The 24,091-nt window shown below is 35.2% G+C and overlaps 1 protein-coding gene across 6 annotated transcripts in view; it reads right to left on the reverse strand.

The window, feature by feature from the left end:
- The window catches only part of Vti1a (vesicle transport through interaction with t-SNAREs 1A), a 363,959-nt gene that overhangs the window by 274,965 nt on the left and 64,903 nt on the right, over window positions 1-24,091 (reverse strand). For 3 of the 6 annotated variants that reach the window (XM_033761429.1, XM_010634613.3, XM_010634612.3), the window contains exons 4-5: window positions 8,693-8,770; window positions 2,457-2,477 (exon numbers count right to left, since the gene is read on the reverse strand). In XM_033761429.1, the coding sequence (XP_033617320.1) occupies window positions 2,457-2,477; window positions 8,693-8,770 (99 nt within the window). The remainder of the gene's footprint in view (window positions 1-2,456; window positions 2,478-8,692; window positions 8,771-24,091) is intronic. The other 3 variants (XM_033761430.1, XM_010634614.3, XM_033761431.1) reach the window with 1 other exon arrangement.

Raw genomic sequence — 24,091 nt, forward strand, 5'->3', positions numbered from 1 at the left:
AGCAGCTTTCAGCAGGATTTCACTGTATTTTGGAACCTCTTCACTTAAGTCAAACTAAAATCAAGTTCTTGTAACAGCTGTGCTATTTACATTGTTCTTTTAGTTGTACATTGCCCTGGTCGCCACAAATGAAAGGAAACACACTACAGTAGCAGCTGATGCTTTCAACTTGCCCCCACACTCCATCCCAAACTCATTCTCTCACCCTCTTCTCAGCCCTTTCAAAGCAGGTGAGTGTAGCTGCGCAGGAGCTTCAGACGGAGCTCAACTTGTGCGAGCAACGTGGAGAGCTGAAGATGCAGGATTCAAACAGCTCAGCACGGCCAACACCAGATCGGCTCTCTCTGTATTACAGCTCTGCCTCCAAGTGTGCCCCAGTTCCAGAATTGGGCCCCAAAAGAGCATCACAAGGAAGGCATGGGGCATACTTTGCTTCCAGACACAACAAAACATCCTATTTTGGAAAACATGGGTGCCTGTCTTCTTGGCATAGAGGTGGAAGTGAGAAATCTTGAGCACCATGCACTGTATGATTTTTATTAGAATCCAGACCAAGAGACAATCACTTCTTAGCAAACCATATGCAATTCACTATCATCACTGTAATAGAGTCTATAAATGTCAATGCTACCTATCCACAAATATACAAAACATACTTCAGAGGGTATTATTGTACTAGTTGAATGATCTATTTCTTCCTGGTACAGTTCTATTACAGGATACGATTTCCAAAAAATGAACTCCAGACCCATAACTGGTAACTTTTGCTACAGGTACAATAAAAGAATTAAGCCCATAAACAGTAATATATTTTAAAAGAAATGCAGACATGACGTTTTCAGCTTTCAGAATTAAGATTCTAATTAAATATGGTAATTCAGCTTAACAAAAATAAATCTCTGACAAACATACAGTGAGGTTTTACTAATCATTGCTTAAATTCAGGAACAAGAGCTTTGTATTGAGGTTTTCAATGCTATCGTTATTTCTATTAACATTTAAAAATTCACATTCTTCACCTAAACATGAACCTATGTAAAAATACACAAACAGATATTCTACCTTGGAGGCAAATAATGTTGATGCATCACTCACCAAAAGAATAATCCTAAGGCCGGGGATTTGACTCAGTGGCTCCGCCACCTGCTTTGCAAGCGCAAGGGCCTGAGTTCGATCCCCGGTGCCAAAAAAAGAGAATAATCCTATACAATATAACTGCATTTAATTACATTTGTTTAGTATATACATCTGACATAACAAAGTAAAAACAAACAGAAAACAGCAAAAAGATTGGAAAGAGAAGGTATTTGTATATTTCTCCCTTCTGTTTATATGTCATTATTATTTTGAAAAAAAGGACAACACTTGTACATTTTCTTTTTTTTTTTTCTTTTTTTTTGGTACCAGGAAATCACCAATACATTTTCAAAGAAGAATTACTGAAAAATCACAATCTCTACAAGCTTCTAAGTTAATATTTGCATCACTCAGAGAATGACGACATGCCAATTAAAAAAAACTTCTAGGAAAATCACAATCAATATAGTCAATCTAAACTTGAAGATAACTCAAAGTACTATGGTAATTATAAGCAATTAGGCAATTTTAACTTGACAACCTGGTCTATTATTTTATGTCCTAATGGAAAAATAACAACTTTACCTCATGACATAAAAAAATATAACTACTCTGCTCTGAAATGGAGTCCTGAAGCACATTTGATATATTTGGCCTAATTGGGGGGGAAGCAATTATTCAGCATCCCTCATTGATACAAGGATAAAATCATTAACATTACCGAAAAAATATGCTAGACCGCAAAAAAAGCTTGCGTCTGCATTATGAAACCAACTAGTAAACTTGGTAAAATGAGAACTTACTTGGGTGCTATTTCCTACAAAAAGGAAGGTGTTTAACAATGACGAGAGCTTTGGCTATTCCTATGTATCTGCCTATACAGACAAGTAAGACTCATGTCTGCTTCCTCCAAAGGATAAGAGATCCTTCTTATCATGTCTTATGTTGAACCTAAAATTTTTGAGTGAGAGAAAGCAGTTTATTTAAGAATAATTTTTGGTAACAGAAATCAGAATAGCAGAAAAAAATCTTTAAGAAACCAACAAAAATAAAGCAAAGTTGAAGTAACAGTCCATAACAAAGCCACACTAAGTATAGTTTTAAGATACCCTTTATATTTCCTTCTTTGTTTTGTCTTTAAAACATTCACTTTTCCCCAATGCCAACAAAGAGCAATGATCATTGTAATAAGTGTGATTAAGAAATAGTTGTTTTTTAAGAGGTGGTCAGCACATTTCTGAGGAATAAAGACAATACTTTTTTTCTTTGGTAGACTTTTCTGGAGAAATAAATGCAAAGATCCATTTCAGATTTAGAAACTCAATTTTGTAAGGAAAGGAAAAATTAAAGGTATAAAAAGGAAACTAGGAAGTACTCACCTCTTCACGTAATTTTATCAACTGCAACAAGAATGCACAAAAAAAAGATAAAAAGGAAAGAAATGGCAGGAAAGAAAGATCAGTCGTGTGACAGGATACAGAATTAACATTGACAATTTATCTGTTTACATGTTTAGCATTTAAAAATCACAAACACATTAAAAGAACCTAAACATAGACTACATGCAGAGTTTTTTGAATGAATAAAGATCACTTTCTCACACTGTCACATTAAACAAAGAGAATAGTGTGAAATTCTCTTTTAAAGTACATCTAAGACATCATCATAAAATAAAGGAGAATGACTTCATAGAAGTCTATATTATAAAGAAAGAAAACAAGTTTACTGTTCCTCTCTTCTAAGAATGTACCACTGAAGAGGTTTTGTATATACAAGTTTTCAGTATGTTTCTCTATTTGGAACCTTGACAACTGATTTCAGATTTTATCAACAATGAAAATGATGAATAGTTCATGCGTTGGTTGCAACAATTATTTAAAACAACAAGGTATTATGTGAGAATATGTTTATTTTAGGAGGTAACACTATTTTAATTGGGAATAAAGTATACCAGTATAGATAATACTTATTTAGGACACAGTATCAGGAATCACTTTACCATTACTGTACACATTGGAGTCAATTTCTAGATTTTTGTTTTGCTTCTTTTATGTTTTGTGACTATTGCAATCAGATGACACACTTTCCTTTTAATTTTATGTTTCATCACTTGTCAACTGCCTTCATCTTTTAAAGCAGGCCATCTCCAAGCAGTTAACTCTCTTAATTTATTTGTACTGCAGTTTATTTTCACTAAAGTGGTACCAACAACCACTCAAGACTTATCTGTATATATTTGTTTCTCCTATGATAGCATTTTAATTCTCCTATATAAAACATTTTTCTATTGGCCTTAAATATAACACACAAAACAAGTTGCTTAACTCTTTAGAAATAAGAAAAATATGATCATATGTTTGATTCATCTTTTGTGTTTGTCATTATTGTAAAGCACAAACACTAATTTTATAGTTGAGGTTACTACCAGAGTTTTTGTAACAAACAGAAATTGAAACCTGAAACAGACGTTGAGCCCCGTTCTAGGTCTGAAATTTGCATTCTCAACAATTCAGGTCCACAACTGATAATTTTCAAACATACAAATATCTGTAACATCTGTTTGAATACTTGACATTCACAGGCCAATAAATTAAACGTATTGCTTTGGGAGAAACATGCCATGTACTGCTCACCATACCTCCCGCTGAAAAGTATCATGTTTACTACTCTATTATGGAATTCTCAATGCCTAGTGCTGTTTTTGCTTCAAATTCAAGGTAGGCAGTATGCATTCCAGCTTATTCTGTAATTTCAATTGTTGTTTGGGAAGTATTTCAAGTCCAAAAGAACGAGATTTTGTAAATGTCATGAACCCTCTACGAAAAGAATATGGTTTATTATGTAACGTCTTGCCCTGTGTTTAACAACAATGAAACTTTTAATATTAGAGCTTCAAAACAGATACATTGTCATTATTTTTAAACACATTCATTCTCTCCACAACCACCCAGGGTAGATGAGTAAAACATCTCACTAGTTCACGTGGAAAGTCTCAAGTTCTCTAGAAGGAGTAAAATTTTAAAACTAAAATACCTGGCCTATCACATATCGGAATCTCTCTCTTTGCCACTCGAACATCATGGGAGAAAAAAGCAAACATTAATACTCAGAAAGAGACGATCTGGGAATTGATCGCACTCTTTTCTTCTGGGGGCACCATTCTTCAGCTGACTGTGATGATACTTAAAGGGGCAAAGTTTAAAACTATTCCTCAGCAATAGAGACCATTCGGGGCATGCCACCCTGCCATAATCAATGAGTGTTTAAAAATGCTACCCATTTGTTTTTTCAATAGGTTCCAAACAAAAAAACGTTCTATCTTGTTTGTGCTGCATGGCTGCATTGGCGCTCCACTCCGGATTTGTAGCTAAGCTAGGTAATGGGAGGGTTTTTAATCTTTATCTTTTTTTTTTCTTCTTTTTCAGTCAGCCCGAGAACTATATATTCAAGTAAACAAAAGATAGTTTATTTGTGAAAATTAGCAATGCTTAGACTAGACTGTAAGTAGTGATTTCTATTTTATCGAGTTTAGCTCTATCATAGGCGACATGAAAGTGTGCAATGCCACAACGTTAAGATAATCAACATCTTTTCAGAAACAAAGATTTTTTTCCCCCAATGTAGAATTTGACACAAGAGGTAATCTGTTCCTTTGTGGGCTGAAAAAATCTGGTTTACGCTGGTTTGAACCAGTGGAATCTCTTGTGGTTAAGCCTTCTGCTGTGACTGAAATCAAAACCACACTGCAGAGCGTGTGAGGGTCTGCGTGCGCCTGTGTGTGTGAGGTGCGTCATGTGACCCCCACAACTACCGAATTTTTTTTTTTTTGAGCTGATAACGGGACTGCCGTCTCTGTCCGCATACAGATAACGAATAAATGCTGAACTCTATTAAACGCCCTTTACACATTATCGTGGGTCGAACACACAATTTTCTGAACTTATGATGACAGTCTATTTATTTTGCTATAAACCCTCAGCACGTAACGAACAGATTTGTGCCTGGTAATGATCTGCTCTGCCGGGGCTATATGAAATGATACCGACCTTCTTTAGATCTCGGGGAATTAAATTGACCGACTTCACCCCCTGGTCTGTAGCTGAAGTTTGACACACTTTATGCACAGCAAGCCCAAATCAGAACTTAAGAGAATCTCGTATTTAAAAATTAAAGAATCATTATCTGCTAAATATTGCTTTACCACAAAAATTTCCACACGTGTGGAACTATCTATTCTTTGTATATTTTTTGAATCTTCTGTGTAGGATTTACTCATTCATGGGTCAGTATAATTTTGCATATGGTAACTGTCAAACTAATGGGGTTTAAACCTAGAGCTCTGGACATCTTATTTGCCCTATTATCCTACTCCACTATGAAAAGTTTTAGGATTTTATTCTACAAGTTGGTTTTTTTCTTGTTTTGAAAATGTTTCTCACAGGAGGAAAACATGTTAAAGATATTAAGGTTTCCATTCCCCAAGCAGCATCTTTGCATTGAAGAACTCAACTCTCTCAAAGATATGAAATGTTGCGATACTGAAAGGCAAATCTAAACATTGATTATGCTTAAGGCCTCAGTCAAAGGTGCAAAGTAGATAATTTTGTCCCTTTTCTGTAAGTCAAGAATGAGCTGTATTTGACTGAATGAAATGGATATGAAACAGAAATGAATTTATACAAAGCAATTAATTTGTAATTAAATGACGTGTATTGTATGAGGGAATTAAAGAGGCATTTGAAAAATCCTAATTTTCTGCAATGTTGGCATTTCTAATAATCACAGATATATTCATACACCTATGAGTGCATTAGGCAAATGTTTATATATGTAAGAGTAAATTAAAGTTATAATCATATGTATTAGCAGGTTTTAGATGCCTAAAACCTTGCATCATAAATTGCCAGGATGAGAAACAGTAGTTACTGCATTCACATTTATCTAAATCTTCGCAAAAAAAAAAAAAACAACAAAAACCAAAAACCAAAAACAACCCAGTAGAGGCCAGATATGTATAATACATTGAAAGTAACTACACAGTACTTTATTTTACCTGTTTGTAATCACTGCTGTTAATTCTTTTATTTTCCTTTTCTGACCCATACATAATTAAATTGACAAATATATCCCAATTTCATTTAAATGTATATTGCTAATTTCATCTCATTTTGTTTTTTTCCTAAGTCTTACTTGTATTTTAAGTTTATCATATTATACAAGTAGTTTGAAAATCATTTTATCAAAAATTAAATTGAAAGTAAATTTATTTCTTGGCAGAACACTTTATATAAATTATAGGTAATATCTAGAAAAAAATTATCTTCTTAGCTTTTAAGTTCAAAAATATGAAGATTTATATTAAATTTTTTTCTTTCTTAAAAGAAAGATCTTTTGTTTGGAATATCTAGTCTGAATTAATACTGATGGAAAATAAAAAGTTATTTTCAAGTAATCACCCATGGTTCAGGAAATATTTCAGCTTGAGAGATTTTAATTCCTATATGTGACAAAAAGTCTCAAAACAAAATTTAATAACTTCATCATCATAGGGAAATTTTGCTATACTTGGTAACAAAATATCCAAAAAGGTAAGCATATTTTTTGAACTTTCATACATCATTCAAATTTTTAGCAAAAAGTTAATGTGAGTAATAATCTAACACTCACATACTCTCACAACTATAATTTATCGTACTCTATTTACTGAAGAGACAGCTCCTTACAGCCAAACTTCAGGTTATCCACGCATTTTCAGGATTTGTAAGTTTGATTTTTACAAGTCCAGGGGAATTCTCTGCATAATCACTTTGATGTGACAGAAATACAATTTGAAAAACTCAGAAAATAGGAACTTAAATCTATTTTTATGAAGTTTTCTTTAGGCATAAAAATTATCTTTATACGTATGTAAGGCAAATATTTTAGGCACATAAAATGTCCATTAAGAGAAGTGAACATGCTTTAAAAAAAAGGATTCCTGTCATAGAACTACAACATCCATTACAATAAAGGAATCTGAGTTAGACAGGAACACCCCCTTCTTTTCTATTTCCTCTACATTAGGCAGTACTTTCAAATGAGGGAAAGATCTATAGCTTTTTAAAGAACTGACATGGGAACTACGCATTTCACTTTCTGGCAAAAATGATTATGCTTTTTTTACAGGAGATAGGAAAGAAAATTATGACTCATTCATTCATGAGGTATGAGCAATCCAAATCTCACTTTTAAAAAAGGAGAAAATGTTTTCTCTCTCATCTTGACATTATTTAATCTATTATGAGTAAAACCCCTTCATCACATCATCCTTTTATGTTTGATGCACTATTTTTTTTTCTTTAGGTATTCTCACATTTCAGTCAGAAAAGCTGAAATCCCAAGTCAAATATGAACATGTTTACATTTCTGAACTTAAGCTGATAGCATCCAAATACTGAAGGAAGTGAGAACTTCATCAAAACTAACAATAACCCTCACTGATTCTTCTCCTCTTTTGGGGGGTGGGTAAGTGGAGCCCTTAATCACACAAGCAATATCCCTGTTTATAAAATGAACATTATAGAAGATAATAATACAATATCAGCACATATCTATTTGAAATGGTAAACACAATTATGTAGATTTTATAATATGAATCAAATGTTATGTTTCACTGAGTTATTAAATGTTGGTTTACCTAGTGAATGGTTTATGTTCAATGCTATTTTGGCTGAGTAGAAACCTTTAAAATATTTACTGAAGTAACATTAATGAACACATTCGGGTCTTGCTTGTGAAGTTCCCTGTCACCAATCAAATAGGGGTATTTGAGACATTTTAAAAATCATCTCTACGCTGAAGTGCTTGAAATGTTCCCTTAAAGTCATATATGATCTATATGAACTTATGAAATCTGTAGTATTAATTTAAAAAAGAAACAGGACATTAATTAGACTCATGGCACTACTGTGTGACTCAACAAGAACTGACGGCCGAGTTGTAAGGCCCTTTTAAGAAAAAATTGTCTCTTATTTTTTGCCTATGCATATCTTAAACTGCAAAGAAGACTTATCCTATTACTATTATTATTATTATGACTATTATTTGACAGAAACAGGTCTCTATCTGGATATCCAAGATCCACACTGGTGCCTATAATTTGCATTTTGGTGAATGTATTTTTAAGAAGCTACACAATAGGACACTGAGCTGCGCTGTTGAATTTTGAAAGCTTACTTTCATTTGTTTTGCTGCAAGTGTTGATTTAATTATACTGCATTATTATCAAAGCTGTATTATGTACTTTTTTATTCCTTTTACATGTGTTTGAGGTGAAGACCTTGGCTTTGTCTGCAAACAGTGTGTTTCAAGTTATTCCTTAAGTACTAAATAATAAAGAAAAGAGAAGAAAAGATTTTTTTAAAAGATAGCAGACAGCGATCACAAGGTAAAGGGTTAAATGTAAGATCTCCAAGAAACATTTTGAAGTTGATTAAGACTCCAGCTTTGCATTAAACAGTATCGCTTCCACATGAGTTGCTGCTAATACTGTTAAGGAGCAGCTTGAGAGCCCAGTGTGCCTGTGACCCGCTTCACCCTCCAGCCACCCACCGGGCCTTCCTGATTAGCATTCTACCTGGTTCTCTGAGGAATTCCCGTCATCCCCTAGGAGCTCATTCCGTACTTCGTCACTGTAGGCGATCCGTGACCTTTTCTATAAAACAAAACAAAAAGGGAAAGAGCGAGATGAACGCTAGAAAGTAAAGGCTTCGAAGTATTATTGGTATCAGGCTTATCATCTCAAACCTCGAGAGCCCCCTAATGGAAACCTATTGGCAAAAATCTGCAAACCAAAGTTGTGTAAAGTTCCCTGAACTTGAGAAGTTTCGTGTAAATTAGACGTTTTCAAAAATGCCAATAATGGGGAAAAACTGCATTGTGTAAATATTTTACTATTCTTAAAGGGATTGAACTTGCATATTACTCCACACATCATCGTTTAACATTAAACTAAAAGAAATACAGGCTAAATAGCTGTATATCTATAGAACAGAGATTTAAAAATATGGAAGTAGAGAGGGCCTTTAACTGCAGCAGGATATGAACTGTACAATTCAGTTTTTAAAATCTCTAATCCCAGGATAATAACTGTATCTCCAGCTCTACTCTAGAATGCCTGGACTGGCACATACCTACATTTCTTTCATTACTGTGATGTCACTAACCAGAAAGAGGTGATTTAAAAGCCCATCTCCCGTCCAAATGATAATTTAAATGTCTCTAACTTCTCTCTAAATAATAGCCCACGGAAAAGCAATAGGAGTCAGTGTGTGCCGGCATGTGCGTACATGTGCGGGTGGGGGGTAAAGCAAATTAGGTTTCCCAATCCCAAAGGCTAGGAGTCAATATTTCATGCACTGCAATTTTGTTTTACAAGAAATCTACTCTTGCCTATAAAGTCAGAGGGACATGTCTGCAGTGCCAGCACTGTGCAAATTATCTAAACGTATACACACTTGAAAAATTTAAAGCTTCTAAAAGTTCAATGTGAAACTAGAGTGTGGTTCTCAGTTCCTACTTCATCTTTAATATGTCAGACCCAAATTCAGATTTACAAATTACTGTTTTGTTGCCTTTTCTGTGTATGAAACAATCAAGCAAAAATGATGGACTGAAAATGATGGGGAAAGGGGACAAGCAGGAAAGGAGTAGAAACGGGGAGGGAATAACAGGCAACAGGATTAAGACATGTTAAGTGCGTGTACCAACTTCCCAGAATACCACCTCCCAATATCGTTTTTTTTTTTCCCTCTTTGGGTGGGAAAGAGCAATGTCTTTTCTCAATTAGGATCTACATTTGGGACTTAAAAATTCTTACCTGTTCAACTGTGATCGGAAAAAGTTGCACAGTTTAAAAGGACTGCCCATAATGCATGAGCAGAAGTTAACAATACTTTGAACATAGAACCATATTACTGGAATTTAGAAGGACCTTAGACAAGAACAACCAATAAGCTTTAAATTAATTAAAAGAGATAGTCTTTCTCAGCTGGGGTTCCTTACCAAACCAAAAATCAGAAAATTATATGAATTCTCCCAAGGATGGCACAAAAGAGTGTTTAGTTCATTACATATAATGAAGGCTTAGGCCTCTAGCAGAAACCAGTTTGAAAAGACTTAAGGCAGTATGAATAAAACTATAAACATCTAGATAACCCCCTTTTCATAAATGGCAAAAATCAGTTTCATGGAATTCTAAAGATCATTTTGGTTACACTGAGATTAGAATCATAGGGTCCTGAGTTGAGTCATAGGTTGAGTGCTCATGCTACCTTATAAAAATTCCTCCCTCTTCTATTATTTGCTAGATTGCAGAGGAAAAAGGCACAAGAATTACAAAATGTTTCAGTATAGAGGAAATAGTGGAATCCCCTTTTGGTTATCAGTCTGCATCGTCTGTCCTACTTTCCTACTACAAATACATATGTTCTATCTTAGCAACTACAATAAGCCTGTAAGAGGATAAAGACTACAGTAGTGCTGCAGGGAGAAGAACAAATTGGAGGAGTTAGGTAATCAGCCCGAGGTTGGTAAGGACATCTATAGCAGATCTCCTGAAAATTCAGGATTGACCCAACATATTCCTGTGTGAATATACCAGACGTTTTACTACCACAAACAACATATATAAAATCTACTCTTTTGTTGTATTTACTGAAACTACTGATAATTAACTACTTCTATTGACTGATGCAGAATTGTATTAAAAATGCTAATTATATAAAGTCTGTTTCATGTTCTCAATACAATATTTAGATCAAGCCAAAGCTTTCTTTTGCCCGTTTGGAGATCCCCACTATAGTAGTTTCAAACTAGCTAAGTAAAAAGTATTTTATAGCATTAAAGGAAGTGAGAACCTTTAAACAGGCTGTGGTATCAGAGCTGCCTTCTTAATTATTCATTTCATCACTATGGGGGACTAAAACATTCCACAGTGTGCAAGAATATCATATAGAGATTATTTTTGTTTTTCCCTTTTTTCACCAATATACCAACAAATTGGCAGAGATTATTTTGATGTAGTATACTTCAAAATAAGAAAATTATAAACATGAATCCCTGAATATCTAACCTTTTTTGGTTAGAATACTCTGCTTTTGAAAACTAGCAATGAAGTGTTTATATATGTGCTTGGCAATGGAGAACTAAGGATTCATCTGGAGTGAAGGGTGATCCCTACAAATGTCATTCTTTAACACTGGGATGGCAAAAACTGGTCATTTGGGTAGCTTTTCAGGATATAATTAAGCAAATGGTATGCTGAAATGAACAAAGTATTCTCTGATAGGACTGACTTTTCTGAAAGAATAAAAAGAATTCATTTCAAATATCAGTACTAGTTCCCCATGAAAATGAACACACAATGCTCAAAATAACTCTTTACACTTGAGCTTCCTTTTGCAAAAATGAATCAAGACTTTCTTTAATGAAAAATTGTGTCTGGATACCCAGCATCAGTGTTTTCTCAGAATTTCTTAAGGTTTGAAATTTTAAGCAAGCTGATTATATTTAATTAACACTAATTTAACTTGTGAGATCATCACTAAACTAGCTGCAAACCAAAAAAGGGGAAAATCCTTTCAGATGACAAACTGCTTATTTTATGAACAGTTTTCCTCCAAAACATCAATAAATTATGTTGCCTTTTACAGAATTTTTAAAAGCCTGGTGTTATATTACTAAGTACTTACATAATACTTTAATTGAGAGGATTCAAAGTTAATAAAGCTGAAACCTCTACTGTATCTTGATATACCTAACTAAAGTATTTTTACTTTATAATCAACAGTATAAAATCTGTACTTTAGCCAAATGTAAGCATGAGAATTTGAGCTGGAAATGTCACACATTCAGCTACAGTTTGAAGGAACCCAATTCATAATGCATTTTATAAATAGTTAATGACTTCTATACATAAGCTAACCAGGCAAATCAAGAAATTGTCAACATTTTTAGTCTTAGTTGTCAGTTACCACCGTCTACTGATGCTTTATATGTGGCTCCTGGAGAAGACAGAAGCTCTCTGCACTTTGTAATCTACTGCAATTTCTGGTCTATACCATCAGGGTAGAAAAGTGTCAACTGACAGGATTTGCCACACACGCAAATTCACACACACGCACACACAAAGGTTGTTAAACACAAGCGCATGCTTCAGTTTTAGTTGTGTGCTTATGCAAAGCATATTCCCTCTAACTTCTATATATTTCAGTGGACCAGACAGAGATGGACAAAATATCCACAGAACATATCTGAACAAACTCTACGACATCAACAACTGATTGTTACCCCAAAGGAGTTCGATATACAAAGCTTCAATGGCTATTTTAAAACTAGTAGTGAAAATGAGTCATTGGTTATAGAAGCGAGAATTTCAGATTGAAAGAGATTTTTCAGTTTTTCATTTGGTACATGAATAGAACTTTTGCATAATGATTGGCTTATTTTCTTAAAGTCAAGTTCAAATAGATACATTTATTTGGTTCTGTCTGGAAATCTGGCTTGAAGTAATCTACTTGATCCAAGCCTTAACATTTTTCAACTGAACTAAATGTGTCTGTGGACAAGCACCACTAATTTAGAAACAAAGTGAATTAATCTTTTTTAAACTAATTTAAAAAACTGTGATTGGTGGTACTGTCCTTTGTATGAGTCTATATATGGAACGGGGTATACATCGCCAGAGTGAGGAGGATTCTACAGCCGATTATACACAAAAACATAACAATGAAGTTGGTTATTACTAAAGCATATATGAGAATTTAATTTCCATGGTGTGCACATGGCAAAGCAATTGCTTAAATTGCCTCACCTGGGAATTTAATACAACGTTATCATCAGACCAGCCACATTGTAAATAGATTTATAATGCTTTCCATGTGCTGTGCTCTGTTGCATATGAATTAAATAATGATCTGGTATTACAATAAAATCAGCTAGTTCCCACACCTGGCAGACAGGATATTTCACTAAATTAATACCCACACAGCCACATCACAAGACACGGGAGAGGAAACCAACTCGAAAGCATTCGACTTGAGCTGACACGGGAAGCAAATACTCTGGCTATACACAATGTCACTACATTGCTCAGGACAATCTGTTTCTAACATCTGTATCACAGAAGTAGGACTTTCTCATTTCCATTCAATTTTGGCCTCATTTCCTTCATTCAGTACTTTAATTGCTAATCAGCAATCCACAACATTCACAAACACTAAAAAGCCCTTTATTCTAATCTATGTGCTGCAGACAGCCAAATAATTGATATAAAGTACAGTTTGGTTTGGGTAAGTAATGAAAGAACAGCTTGTCCTACTTTCTAATCAAATTGGTCTATAGAAGAAATGGTTAATAGATTTCTCTATAGTTCTAAAACAAATTACACAGTCTGGCCAGACTTTTCCATTGCTTCTACCATGTTTTTCAGTTTGCATATATTTAATAATGCCCAGGGTTACCAGGTGATACATGTATTAAAAACCGCTACACTTTCATAGCCAAAGAATTTAACTGCTCCAAAGAATTTAACTACTCCTGTTATAATTAACACTTTGGAATATCTATAGAATACTGTGGAATTATATTTATTAGCTAGCCACACAATTGCTGGCATTCTTTTCGTACCTAATTTATCTGGTTCTGGTTAAATAATATAGTACTGTAATGTCCAGATGGCATTTAAAAAAAAATGTATCTATCTTTGGCACAAAGTATCCCATTTTTATCTTCACTTCTATTTCTCTCTGACCTATTTCAGCATTTAGTGGCACACTCCACACCAGGACCCAGCAAGAGTCACCAGTGAGAGGTGAAGAAATTCAAAATTACATTTTGAAGGAAAAAAGTGAAAAGGAATTTATAAATTTTTATTACAGTAATGTCTATACAATTGAAAGTTAAAATATATCATACAACATGGTTGAGGTAAAGGTAAAGTAAACTCTTAGGTAAATGATCATTTGGAAGCTGTTAGGATGAAAAACAGGGCATTGAATGAAAAGAACAGAGATAATTCGATATGTAATCTTCATCAAATTAAGTTTTTGGAGTATCTGTTTCTGTAGCTCTAAAATATTGAGAATGCATACTTATTTCCTAGGGCTGTCCTTTAAATATTATAAATAAAGGGAAGCCTTTTTGTAATATACTGGCTGTGATATCTTTACAAAGCATTCTCATCTGAACAGTAGTGATAATATTGGAAAGATTCAATAAAACTAGTATATATATATATACATATATATATATATATATATGTATATATATGGCTAAGAGTAAAAATTAGTGCATCCTTATTTACAAGTGATTTGCCAGTGTACACCCACACTAGATTTTAAAAGCCAATGTTACTTAACCCAACAGTTCTGTAACACTGTTCTGTCCAATTCTTTATTCTATGCTACTGCAATTTTTGGATGGCTTCCAATAGTAAAAACTTTACTGCAGTTCTTTAATGTTATCAGGTAAAGTAAGTGCCAATCTGTTTCTTCTAAGTAATCATTCTACTAAATACGGTTTGGTCTTGCTCAGGGGACTGTTTTGAGTTAAAGGTCAACCTCATTGGCTTATAAAGTGCACATGCTACATGCCATAAATGGTGTAGCATTAATAAGGGGAAAATAAACTTTGTATCTATCATAAACTCATAGCCAGTAGACCATATGCCAGCCAACAGAGGGAAAATACAGCCCTGATGTGATGCTTTCTTAGAAAAGAAGTAGAGTTGGAAAATAGGTTATCATGAGAACACAAAACAATCTACTGTTCTTTAGTATGTAATAGTAGGAAAGAGATCTGAGATTAATTTTTGTTTTTTATTGTAATTCCTCTTTTATTATTTTTGCTTGGATTTTTCAAACACATTTCTCCAACACCACAAAAACAAAATAAAACAGAAGTTTGATGTGGCTGTTTATTTTTTTGGCTATAAATAACAAGACAAATTATCCCATGTTTCTTATTTTTAAAGTTAGCTATAATAGTCCATGTGAATATTTATATGCACACAGAAGGTTCAGTGTGTGTATACACATGCAGATATAAAGACTCACACAAACTCATCTGCAACCCATACAGGAGAACTCTACCGTGTTGCTCAGTGCTAGAATAGACCCTTGTTTCCATGAGCACCTTGGACCACCACACTGCTGCCATAACATTTGATGATTTGGAAAACAGAGAACCTAAAAATCAGGTAACCATACTTCTTCATTTCCTTTTCCAGTATCTCTAAGTCTTATCATAAAGTATAAGCTTAACATTAGTTTTAAAATGAAAAATAAGTTAGCCAGCATCATGGTCCTGTTTGCTAGCATGTGCTATAGTTTATGACTCATGACACTGCTATTGAACGCAGTGCGGCTGTGTCTTAAATTATGTTAGCTTGTCAATCAACAATTAAGTTACTTCATTCAGAAAATCAGCACATAATAGAATGTCCAGATGCTGTTGTTAGCATATGGAATAGCGTAAGTATGCAGTGGAGGAAATGAATTCCTTAAAGTCTCTCTGAATGTAAAAATAACTCCATTGAAACACCTTGAAGTGATTAAAATGTTTATTATTTTGCTTGTTAATGATATATAAACACAATACACATCTCCCTTAGAAAATAGTACTCTGAAAAATGAATGCTACAAAGCAGATAATTTGTTTGTATAAATTAATTCATATAATTCTAATTTCCCTATGTAATCTGCCTAGCACTAGGAAGAAAAAGTGATCGCTCACTGAAAATCTGTTGACAGACATAATTTTAAGTGATCTGGACACCCAAGAATGAGTGTTCTTAAGGACTCTGCATGAGTGACACTGACGTCACGTGACACATTACCCAGACCAAGCTACACCTTTGGGAGACAAAGGGTTCCAAGCCAGATGAGCAATGTACCCCAGGCCCCCAGGCTAAGAAGGACCAAGCAGAACAAGGTCAGAGCTCCTTTTCCAATGCAGTATTGCATTCCCTTGACTATATACACCACTAGGACAGCTGGGTCTTCCTTTTTTTCATTCCCCAAAGCCAAAGTTTGCTGCACAATTCACCTGGCTCTATGAACTTATCATCAGCTACAAACCTGGTTACGGTAGTTTGTAAATTTTGTTTCTGGTCATCCTCTAATAATAATCATCATCGTAATGACTTTATTATATATTGTTGTCAATGTCTGGAATGTTGACAACAATAAATTTAATTTAAGAGTTTAAGGATGACAAATGCTTTATTAAATTAGTGTTTTCTTTGATAGAATAAAATTCAGATCTCAGATGATGAGTCCAACCACAACTATAGGTGTTACTTAGATATGTTTCAGATTAATCTTTAAATGCTGTCCCATAAAGCAGTGATAACCTACCCCCAATGGCTTACAGAAGAACCATGCAGGCTATCAAGATGTGTTAAGAATTGCCCACTTACCCACAGGATCTGCTGACTCCCTGAACAGTTACTCTAAATCCATCCCACAGGCAAGAAACTTCTATAATTTTTTTCTTGCTACTTCACTTTTGGACTCACATCATGACAGATTCTTTATTATAGAATATGACAAAATAGTGAAGTTATATTACTCACAATTCAGAGATGTATATTGTTTTAGGCAAAGTGAGAAAGTCATTTTAGTCAGTTTTCTATGAAAACATTTTGAAGATTACTTGTATCACAAGGGTGACCTAACGTAAAGGGTAATATGGTATAAATATTCAGACCTGATTCATTAGCAAATTCTGCTTAAAAGATTCTCCATTTTGAATTGGAAAAAAAATCCTGCTTATCAATTAAATGTTTTTTATTTTAACTGTTTTTCTACTTGTTCTTTCCTTCAAGTTTTAAAATACTAAGCTTATCTAGCATTATATATTTTAAAAAGTTATTTCAACCAGCTACTGCCCAGGCTCTTCATACTTCCCTTCTAAGCAAAGCTTCTTGAAAGAGTACTTATTATGCCCTAACTCCACTTATTCACATCCCAGTCACCTGTCAACTGACTCCAAATTGTAGATACTTTCCTATTTCTCTCCAGGTTTCTCCAGCATCATCAAAGACTTCGTAGTTGTCAAAATCATTGAATTTTAATTTAAATGTACTTTTAAATCTATGTAAGACTTACAATGATAGCACAGACTTCTCATGTAACCTATACCGAATTCGTCACAATGAATGAATCAACTGTTCGTTGTTATTATTATTAACTACAGCCCATCCTCTATTTAGATATCCTTAGTGGTTTATCATGATCATGATTATCATCATCATTATTATTATTGTTGTTTTTGGTACTGGTGATCGAACTCAGGCTCTTGAGCTTGCAAGGCAGGCAGTGGAACCACTGAGCCAAATCCCCGGCCCTCTTAGTGGTTTATTTTATATTTTTGCAGTACCGAGGACTGAACCCAGGGTCTTTGCACACAGCTACCTTCCAGCCCTCCTTTTTTTTTTTGAGACAGGGTCTCACTATGTAGTTGAGACTGAACTGGAACCCACTATGCAGCCCAGGTTGGTCTCAAACTCACAGCGATCCTCTTGCCTCAGCCTCCCGGGTGCTGGGATTACAGGCGTGCGCCACCACGCCACCAGCCCTCCTTTTTAAAGTTTGAGACAAGGTCTTGCTAAGTTGCCCAGGCTGGACTTGACCTTGTAGTCTTTCTGTCTCAGGCTAGCAAAGTTCTAGGATTGCAAGGCATGCATCTCTGCACCTGGCTCAGAAACACTTAGTTGTTCCCTAAGGTTTTTTTTTTTCTTTCTATTCCATGATCCCATTTAAGGTTTCAGATTTTTTTATGTAGTAATGTTTCCTTAAGCTCCTCTTGGCTTGTGATGCTTTCTCAGACCTTCTTCTCCTGGAGGTACAGGGAATCAAACTCACAGCCTCACCCTTGCTAGGCAAGCACTCTACCACTGAGCTAGTCCCGGCCCTTTTCTTTTTCTAAGTTTAGTTTGAGCCTGTATTGCTAAATTTCCCCGACTATCCCCAAATTTGCAATCCCGCTGACTCAGCCTTTTGTGTGGCTGGGATTACAGTCATGTGCCCCTGAGATTGGGAGATGTTCTTGGTTTTGATGATCTTCACAGTTTCAAGGAGAGGTGATAGGCGATTTTATAAAAGGTCCCTCAATTGAGATTTGTTTGTGATTTTCCTCAGGACTTGCTTGGAGTATGTCTTTGGGAGGAAGAATTAAAGTGCCATTTGCATTACATCACGTAAAGGCTACATATTATCAACATAGCGTCACTGTTGATATTGACTTTGATCACTTGGCTGAGGTAGTGTTTGTCAGATTTTTGCCACTGCAGTTAGTCTTTTCGTCTTCCCATATTGTATTCTCTATGCCAAGCTCACATGTAGGCAGTCGGGGGTGGTACTCCATCTCCTTGAGGGCACAGTACCCGTATAAATTATTTGACACTCTTCTATGTCTGTGATTCTCTGGTTAATCACTTATTTATTAGTATGAATTTATGGATACTTATTTTATACTTTGAGTAATAATCCAACATTACTTCACTAACTTTGCTGCTTACATTATACCAAGTTGGCGCCATTGATCACTTTCAGTCTTTTTCTTCATTTGACCTCTCTCATGCCCACTATTTTCTGGGCAGTTCCAGCAGCACCCTTCCCTGGCATTCAACCCTCCTATCTTTCTAGTGTCTCCCAAGTCGCCATTATTGTAACTTTTACCAGTCTGCCCATAAAGTGCTGATGTTCTCTGACGTCTCTCAGCCCTTTTTTCACTTATCTGTATGATCTAATTGATACCCATCATTTAAAACACCACCCAGAAGGTGGCAAAGATGTTTTCTGCATCTTCTACCCACAAGTGCAAATCCTGCTGGACACTGAAACCTAGCGGCAGCTCACTCAACACAGACAGCATGGGAAACCCGTTATTCTATGTATTGCATCTCCTCTTGTTTTTGCAAAACTGATGGATGGTGTTACCACGTATGTGGCTTTCTTACATAAAAACCTAAAAATTACCCTGCTCTCCCCTTTATTCCCCAAGTCCAATCAATCAGCAGGCTCTATCAATTAAAAGCTTATTTTTCAGAATATCTACACCTGGGGCCCTTGACCATATTTTAAGGATGCTTGAACTACCTTATGTATTGCTTTAATTTTTTCCTCATTACTGTGGCTCCAGCATATTTAATTTTTCTTTTTATATATGAATTATATATGGGAGATAATTTCTACAGGAAGACTGATGTTTTTACACAGAAGTAAGCCAATACGTCTCAGCTCCTCATCTTGGGGCAAACAAAAAAAAAAAAAAAAAAAAAAAAAAAAAAGAAAAAAAAGAAAGGAGACTCCTTCAACTATGTCTCTAGCAGAGTAAAAAAAAAAAAAACTATAAAAGAATCGTTGCCCACCGATGTAACTTATTTCAGAGTAAGAATGTCAAAAGAGAAAGCAAATTCATTCAACAAATGTTTACTATAGGAAAATGCTAAACAGAATTATTTCCAACTTTGCAAGTCAATAGTACATTTCTCTTTCATTTCAAATAGAGGCATATTTCATATCAGCTATCTTACTGTTCTCAGGAGTTAGATATCCCTGTTTTTTATTAGGTAGCCACTAAAAGTCCACCATTTCAAACGAGCTGATGTGTATGCATATTTCTTCTTTGTCTGACTCACGGACTTGAGGAATATGGATCGCCTCTCTTATCTGCACAAGAAGCTCTGCTACAAGCCCAGCATTCAGTTTGCTTTTATCTCTGAGACCCCAAATTGTACTGTTAGGCAACAGAGGGCACTTATCTTGATTGAACTGTCATACAGATAGATGTCTGTCAGCCATTCAATTGTATTGGGGAGCATGCCAACAACAACAACGAAAACCTCAGCAATTTAAAACAACAAACCTATCCTCTATGGACAGGGCCACATCGCTGTATTTCAAATGAATAAGAATTACTATAAATCCCACATCCCACATGTGGGTGCTTCAGAAAGAAAAATATTCTTGTAACTAACACCGTCTAGTTTTTCTGACAGTAGCGTAATATGAAGCAAATACACAGCACGCTTAAAACTAATAGATCTGTAAGAAAAACAATAACAAAGAGGGTTTAGATGTCATAGGAGGAGAGCAAAGCTACCTAATAAAGTTTCAAGGCAAATACAGTGGCTACATGACGAAGGTGACACTGTGCTGCATTTTTAGTTTGCTCTCTGGTCAATGGTCCTTCCTTGGATGCAGGCAGTGCTACAAAACAACCCAAATCCTAAGACCATCATTTTCCTTGAGTCTAAATTAATTCTCACAAGATGTCAATATTCACCAAAAATAAGCAAACAAACAAACAACAAAAAGCTTTAAAATTTACCTCACCACAGAAATACCATACCTGAGACTATTTGGAAAAATATTCAGAGTTGATTTACTCAAAGTTGATATTAACCTGAGATATTAAAGATGTTGATAAATCATTAAAATATGGCAATAAAGTTTTTACAATTGCAAAGAACAATTGCCCCATCAGTATCTAAAATTGTTTAACTGCTTCCTCTGCTACTTCTGTTAAGCCATCCCTCCATTCTTGATCTTACGTAGATTATGCTTCAGTGAAATTCAGTCCTGGAATTGTGGAAAAATAAAATACTGAAACAGAGACGAGTAGATATGCAAATTCAGGCCTCTGATCCCACATTTAGCTGAAATATAGAACTTCAATTGAACCCATGTCAGTTCAGTGAATAAAAATGTAACTGATTCAATTATTTAAAAGAGTACCTTTACGTTCTGGAAATGAGGTTTTTTCCATTAAAAGTATGTAACAAGAAATCAGCACTTTGAAAATTCTTAACGTGTTATACAGCAATGTCATGCCATCGCGTGTCATAGCAACAGGTACTTACATTTAGTCCTAAGACTTTGTCAAAGTCTAATATTTGTCAAAAATAATATACTCTGTATACAGAGGTATGAAAAAGTCCTCTGCAATGGCAATTAAAGTGGATGTCAGGACAAAATGATTCAAGTTACCTTTAAATTTTGGTAAATAATAGAGCTATGTGAGAAAAACTATTTTTTATTTTGAAGAACATTAAAAATTACTTTAAAAACATGAATAGACGTATGACGTATGCTTTCACCACACATTTATATATATGTCACTATATATAATACAATACATAAATATAAATATAGAAGTATATATCATGAAATATATCATTCAAAAACGATAAAGTAAATGAGAATGAGTAAGCAATAGGTAAATTAGGTAATGTGTGTATCTATGTTCTCTGTACTATTCAAATCTTTCTGAAAGTTTAAAATTATTTCAAAATGTGAGTTTTTAAATGACTAAAATATATGAGAATATTAGTGGAAGCAAAGAACAGAGGTTCCTGCTCAGCCAATTTTGAACTAGTAGCTTTTGTCTGAGATTACCTCAATGTCAAGTTCTTGATTAGATATATAACAATTATGTTAAACAAAAATATGACTATTACTCCTTTCAAATGCAGATAATTAAAAGTGCAATCTTTCACCACATATGATTGTACTTTGCTTTTTTTCATTAAAAATATGGGACTTTATTAGAACTACTTTAAAATAGCAATGTAATGTTGTTTTATAGTTCAATGATTAGTATGAATTCTACTTCATCTATGGGCAGATAAACTGGGAGGCATCAGTTCAAAGTTCAACAGCGTTGGCTATGTAGCCTGCCATGATCGAGTGCTCGCCTAGCATGCCTGAGGGCTATGTTCAATCCCCAGCATGTCAAACAAACAAAAAGAATATCATACACTGAGTAAAACAGCTTGGCAACAAAGTACAATGCTTCTGTCCCTTCACTTTATTTTACAAAAAAAGTTCTGAGGATAGTAATTCTAAATTAGATAGTTTAACACATAATAACGTGATTCACTTCAAAAACTCCTAGAGCATGCTAGTACAAACCTCACTGTACTATTGTAGTACTAACCTAAGCACTCTCACCATTCTTAGATCATTCTCTGATGTTCCCGAAGAGAATACACACTTTTGAGTAACTAGACAAGTGCCCACTAACTTTGACCTGACTTGGCAACTAAGGCATCGCTGATTTGTCTGCTTTTGAGTGTGATAATACTGGACAGTGACTGAATGCAATTCTGGTCTCTGAAAAGAACATGGCCGATTTTGGTGCTCTATAAATATGCAATAATAATAAGACCTCAGGGACAGGAGAGACCTTGAGAGTTGTCTAGTGTGCTTGCTCCCTTCTATCATCCTAAGTGGAATGTAGTTTACAAAGACTCTGGAAAAGAGTTCCCTTCACTCCCACAAAGACGCTTACCAACAATCACTGGTTACTGTCAGGGATTATTTTTGCAAACTGCACTTAAATCCATGGCACTACAATTACACATACAGAGGAGATGAACAAACAGCTGCTGGCCATACTTGGTATAATAGCTCTTCACGGACTTGAAGACACTTAACAACTCTACAACTTTCCATCCAGGGAAAATGATCCCAGGACCTTTCTTCATCTGTCCAATTTTCCAACTCTTTAATCATCTGAGGAGTACAGCACAGAATTTCCTCTGAATTCTCTTTAGGTACATAAGTCCCAATTGGATACAGAGATGGACAGAAGATTCTGCCAGAACTGAATATGAACCAAAGTGTTCTCAACCTAACTCCTTATATGTAAACTTGAGAAAGCCATTCCTTTTCAGTTCTGTCCTACTTCTGCACTGAATATGTCTCATATCATATGCACACATTAATTTTTATTTGGGTTATGGCCTAGTTTCTCTTACTTTTTTAGGTTAATTTTCTTATCCTTTATTAAAAAAACAATATGATAAAATAGAAAGACCTCATATTTGGACATTTATCTTTACTTCTATTTATTTAATTTTTTTGATAGGGTCTCACTATGTTGTTCAGGCTGGCCTTGAACTCACTACGTAGCTCAGGTGGGCCTCAAATGTGCAATGATCCTCCTGCCTCAGCCTCCAGAGTGCTGAGATTACAGGTATACACCAACACACTCAGCTAGATTTGAGCACTGAAAAGGCACAAAAGGGCTGAGAGAAAAGTGCTGTGAAGCATTCTGGATTCAGCTTTAACTAAGAATCTCTATGTACTCTATGACTGGTTGACACAGTTTATAAAACAGCTAATGTAGTGCTTAGCACATACTAGGTATTTAAGGAAAGTCACTGCTCTTCAGAAGAGCAGAAAGTTTGTCCCCAAACACACAAAACTGTGGATGGGGTTCTCCAGCTCCTTATTTTAAGGTGTCCTCACATACCTGTGCCAGCATAGCTACTTCACTTCTGACCCCTCTTACTACCCATGCTCCCCAAATGTGAAGGCCAGATGCCCATCCTAGTCCAGATCCTCTTGGCTCTTGGGACTTGATTTTGCCTCCACTCTGCCCCCTACTCCTTTGGCTTTTTTGTGCTTTGCCCTTTTTGCTGGTATCTGAGCTTTGAGCTTTGCTGATTTCTGTGCTTTGATACTCAATGTTTTCTGAAGAATTAGGTTCCCTTTCACCCTTTTGCTCTGTCCCTAGAAGAGCACATGCTTAAATTCAGACAGTAACACAACATAAAACTTCAAGGATGATGCATTTAATTATCAGCACATAATTTAAACATATGAGTTAAAGTGATTCTGATTCAAGGCCCCGTTTTGTTATGTATTATCTCTGTAATCACAGAAAAGATGCCTAACATCTCAGTCTGCAGATCTGCATGGTGGAGATAAAAATGCACACCTGCTGTAATGACTAAGTGCAAACTGCCACATGAACACAGCTTCACGATTTCACAGGTTCCCTGTAGTCATTGTTTTTGCCTCTCCGTTCCCTCTGGAGTGGGGTGGGATGGGTGAGGCACAAGAACAAATACATTCTGAATTCTCTACTCCTGGCAAAACTAGAAAACAGGTATAATTCATGGACCTCAAAATATCCAGACAAGTGTCCAAAAGCAGAAGGGCTCATGCAGAAGCCACTTGGT

Source organism: Fukomys damarensis, unplaced genomic scaffold (assembly GCF_012274545.1).
Source record: "Fukomys damarensis isolate Sample0158 unplaced genomic scaffold, DMR_v1.0_HiC HiC_scaffold_8, whole genome shotgun sequence".
NCBI classification, from domain to species: Eukaryota; Metazoa; Chordata; class Mammalia; order Rodentia; family Bathyergidae; genus Fukomys; species Fukomys damarensis.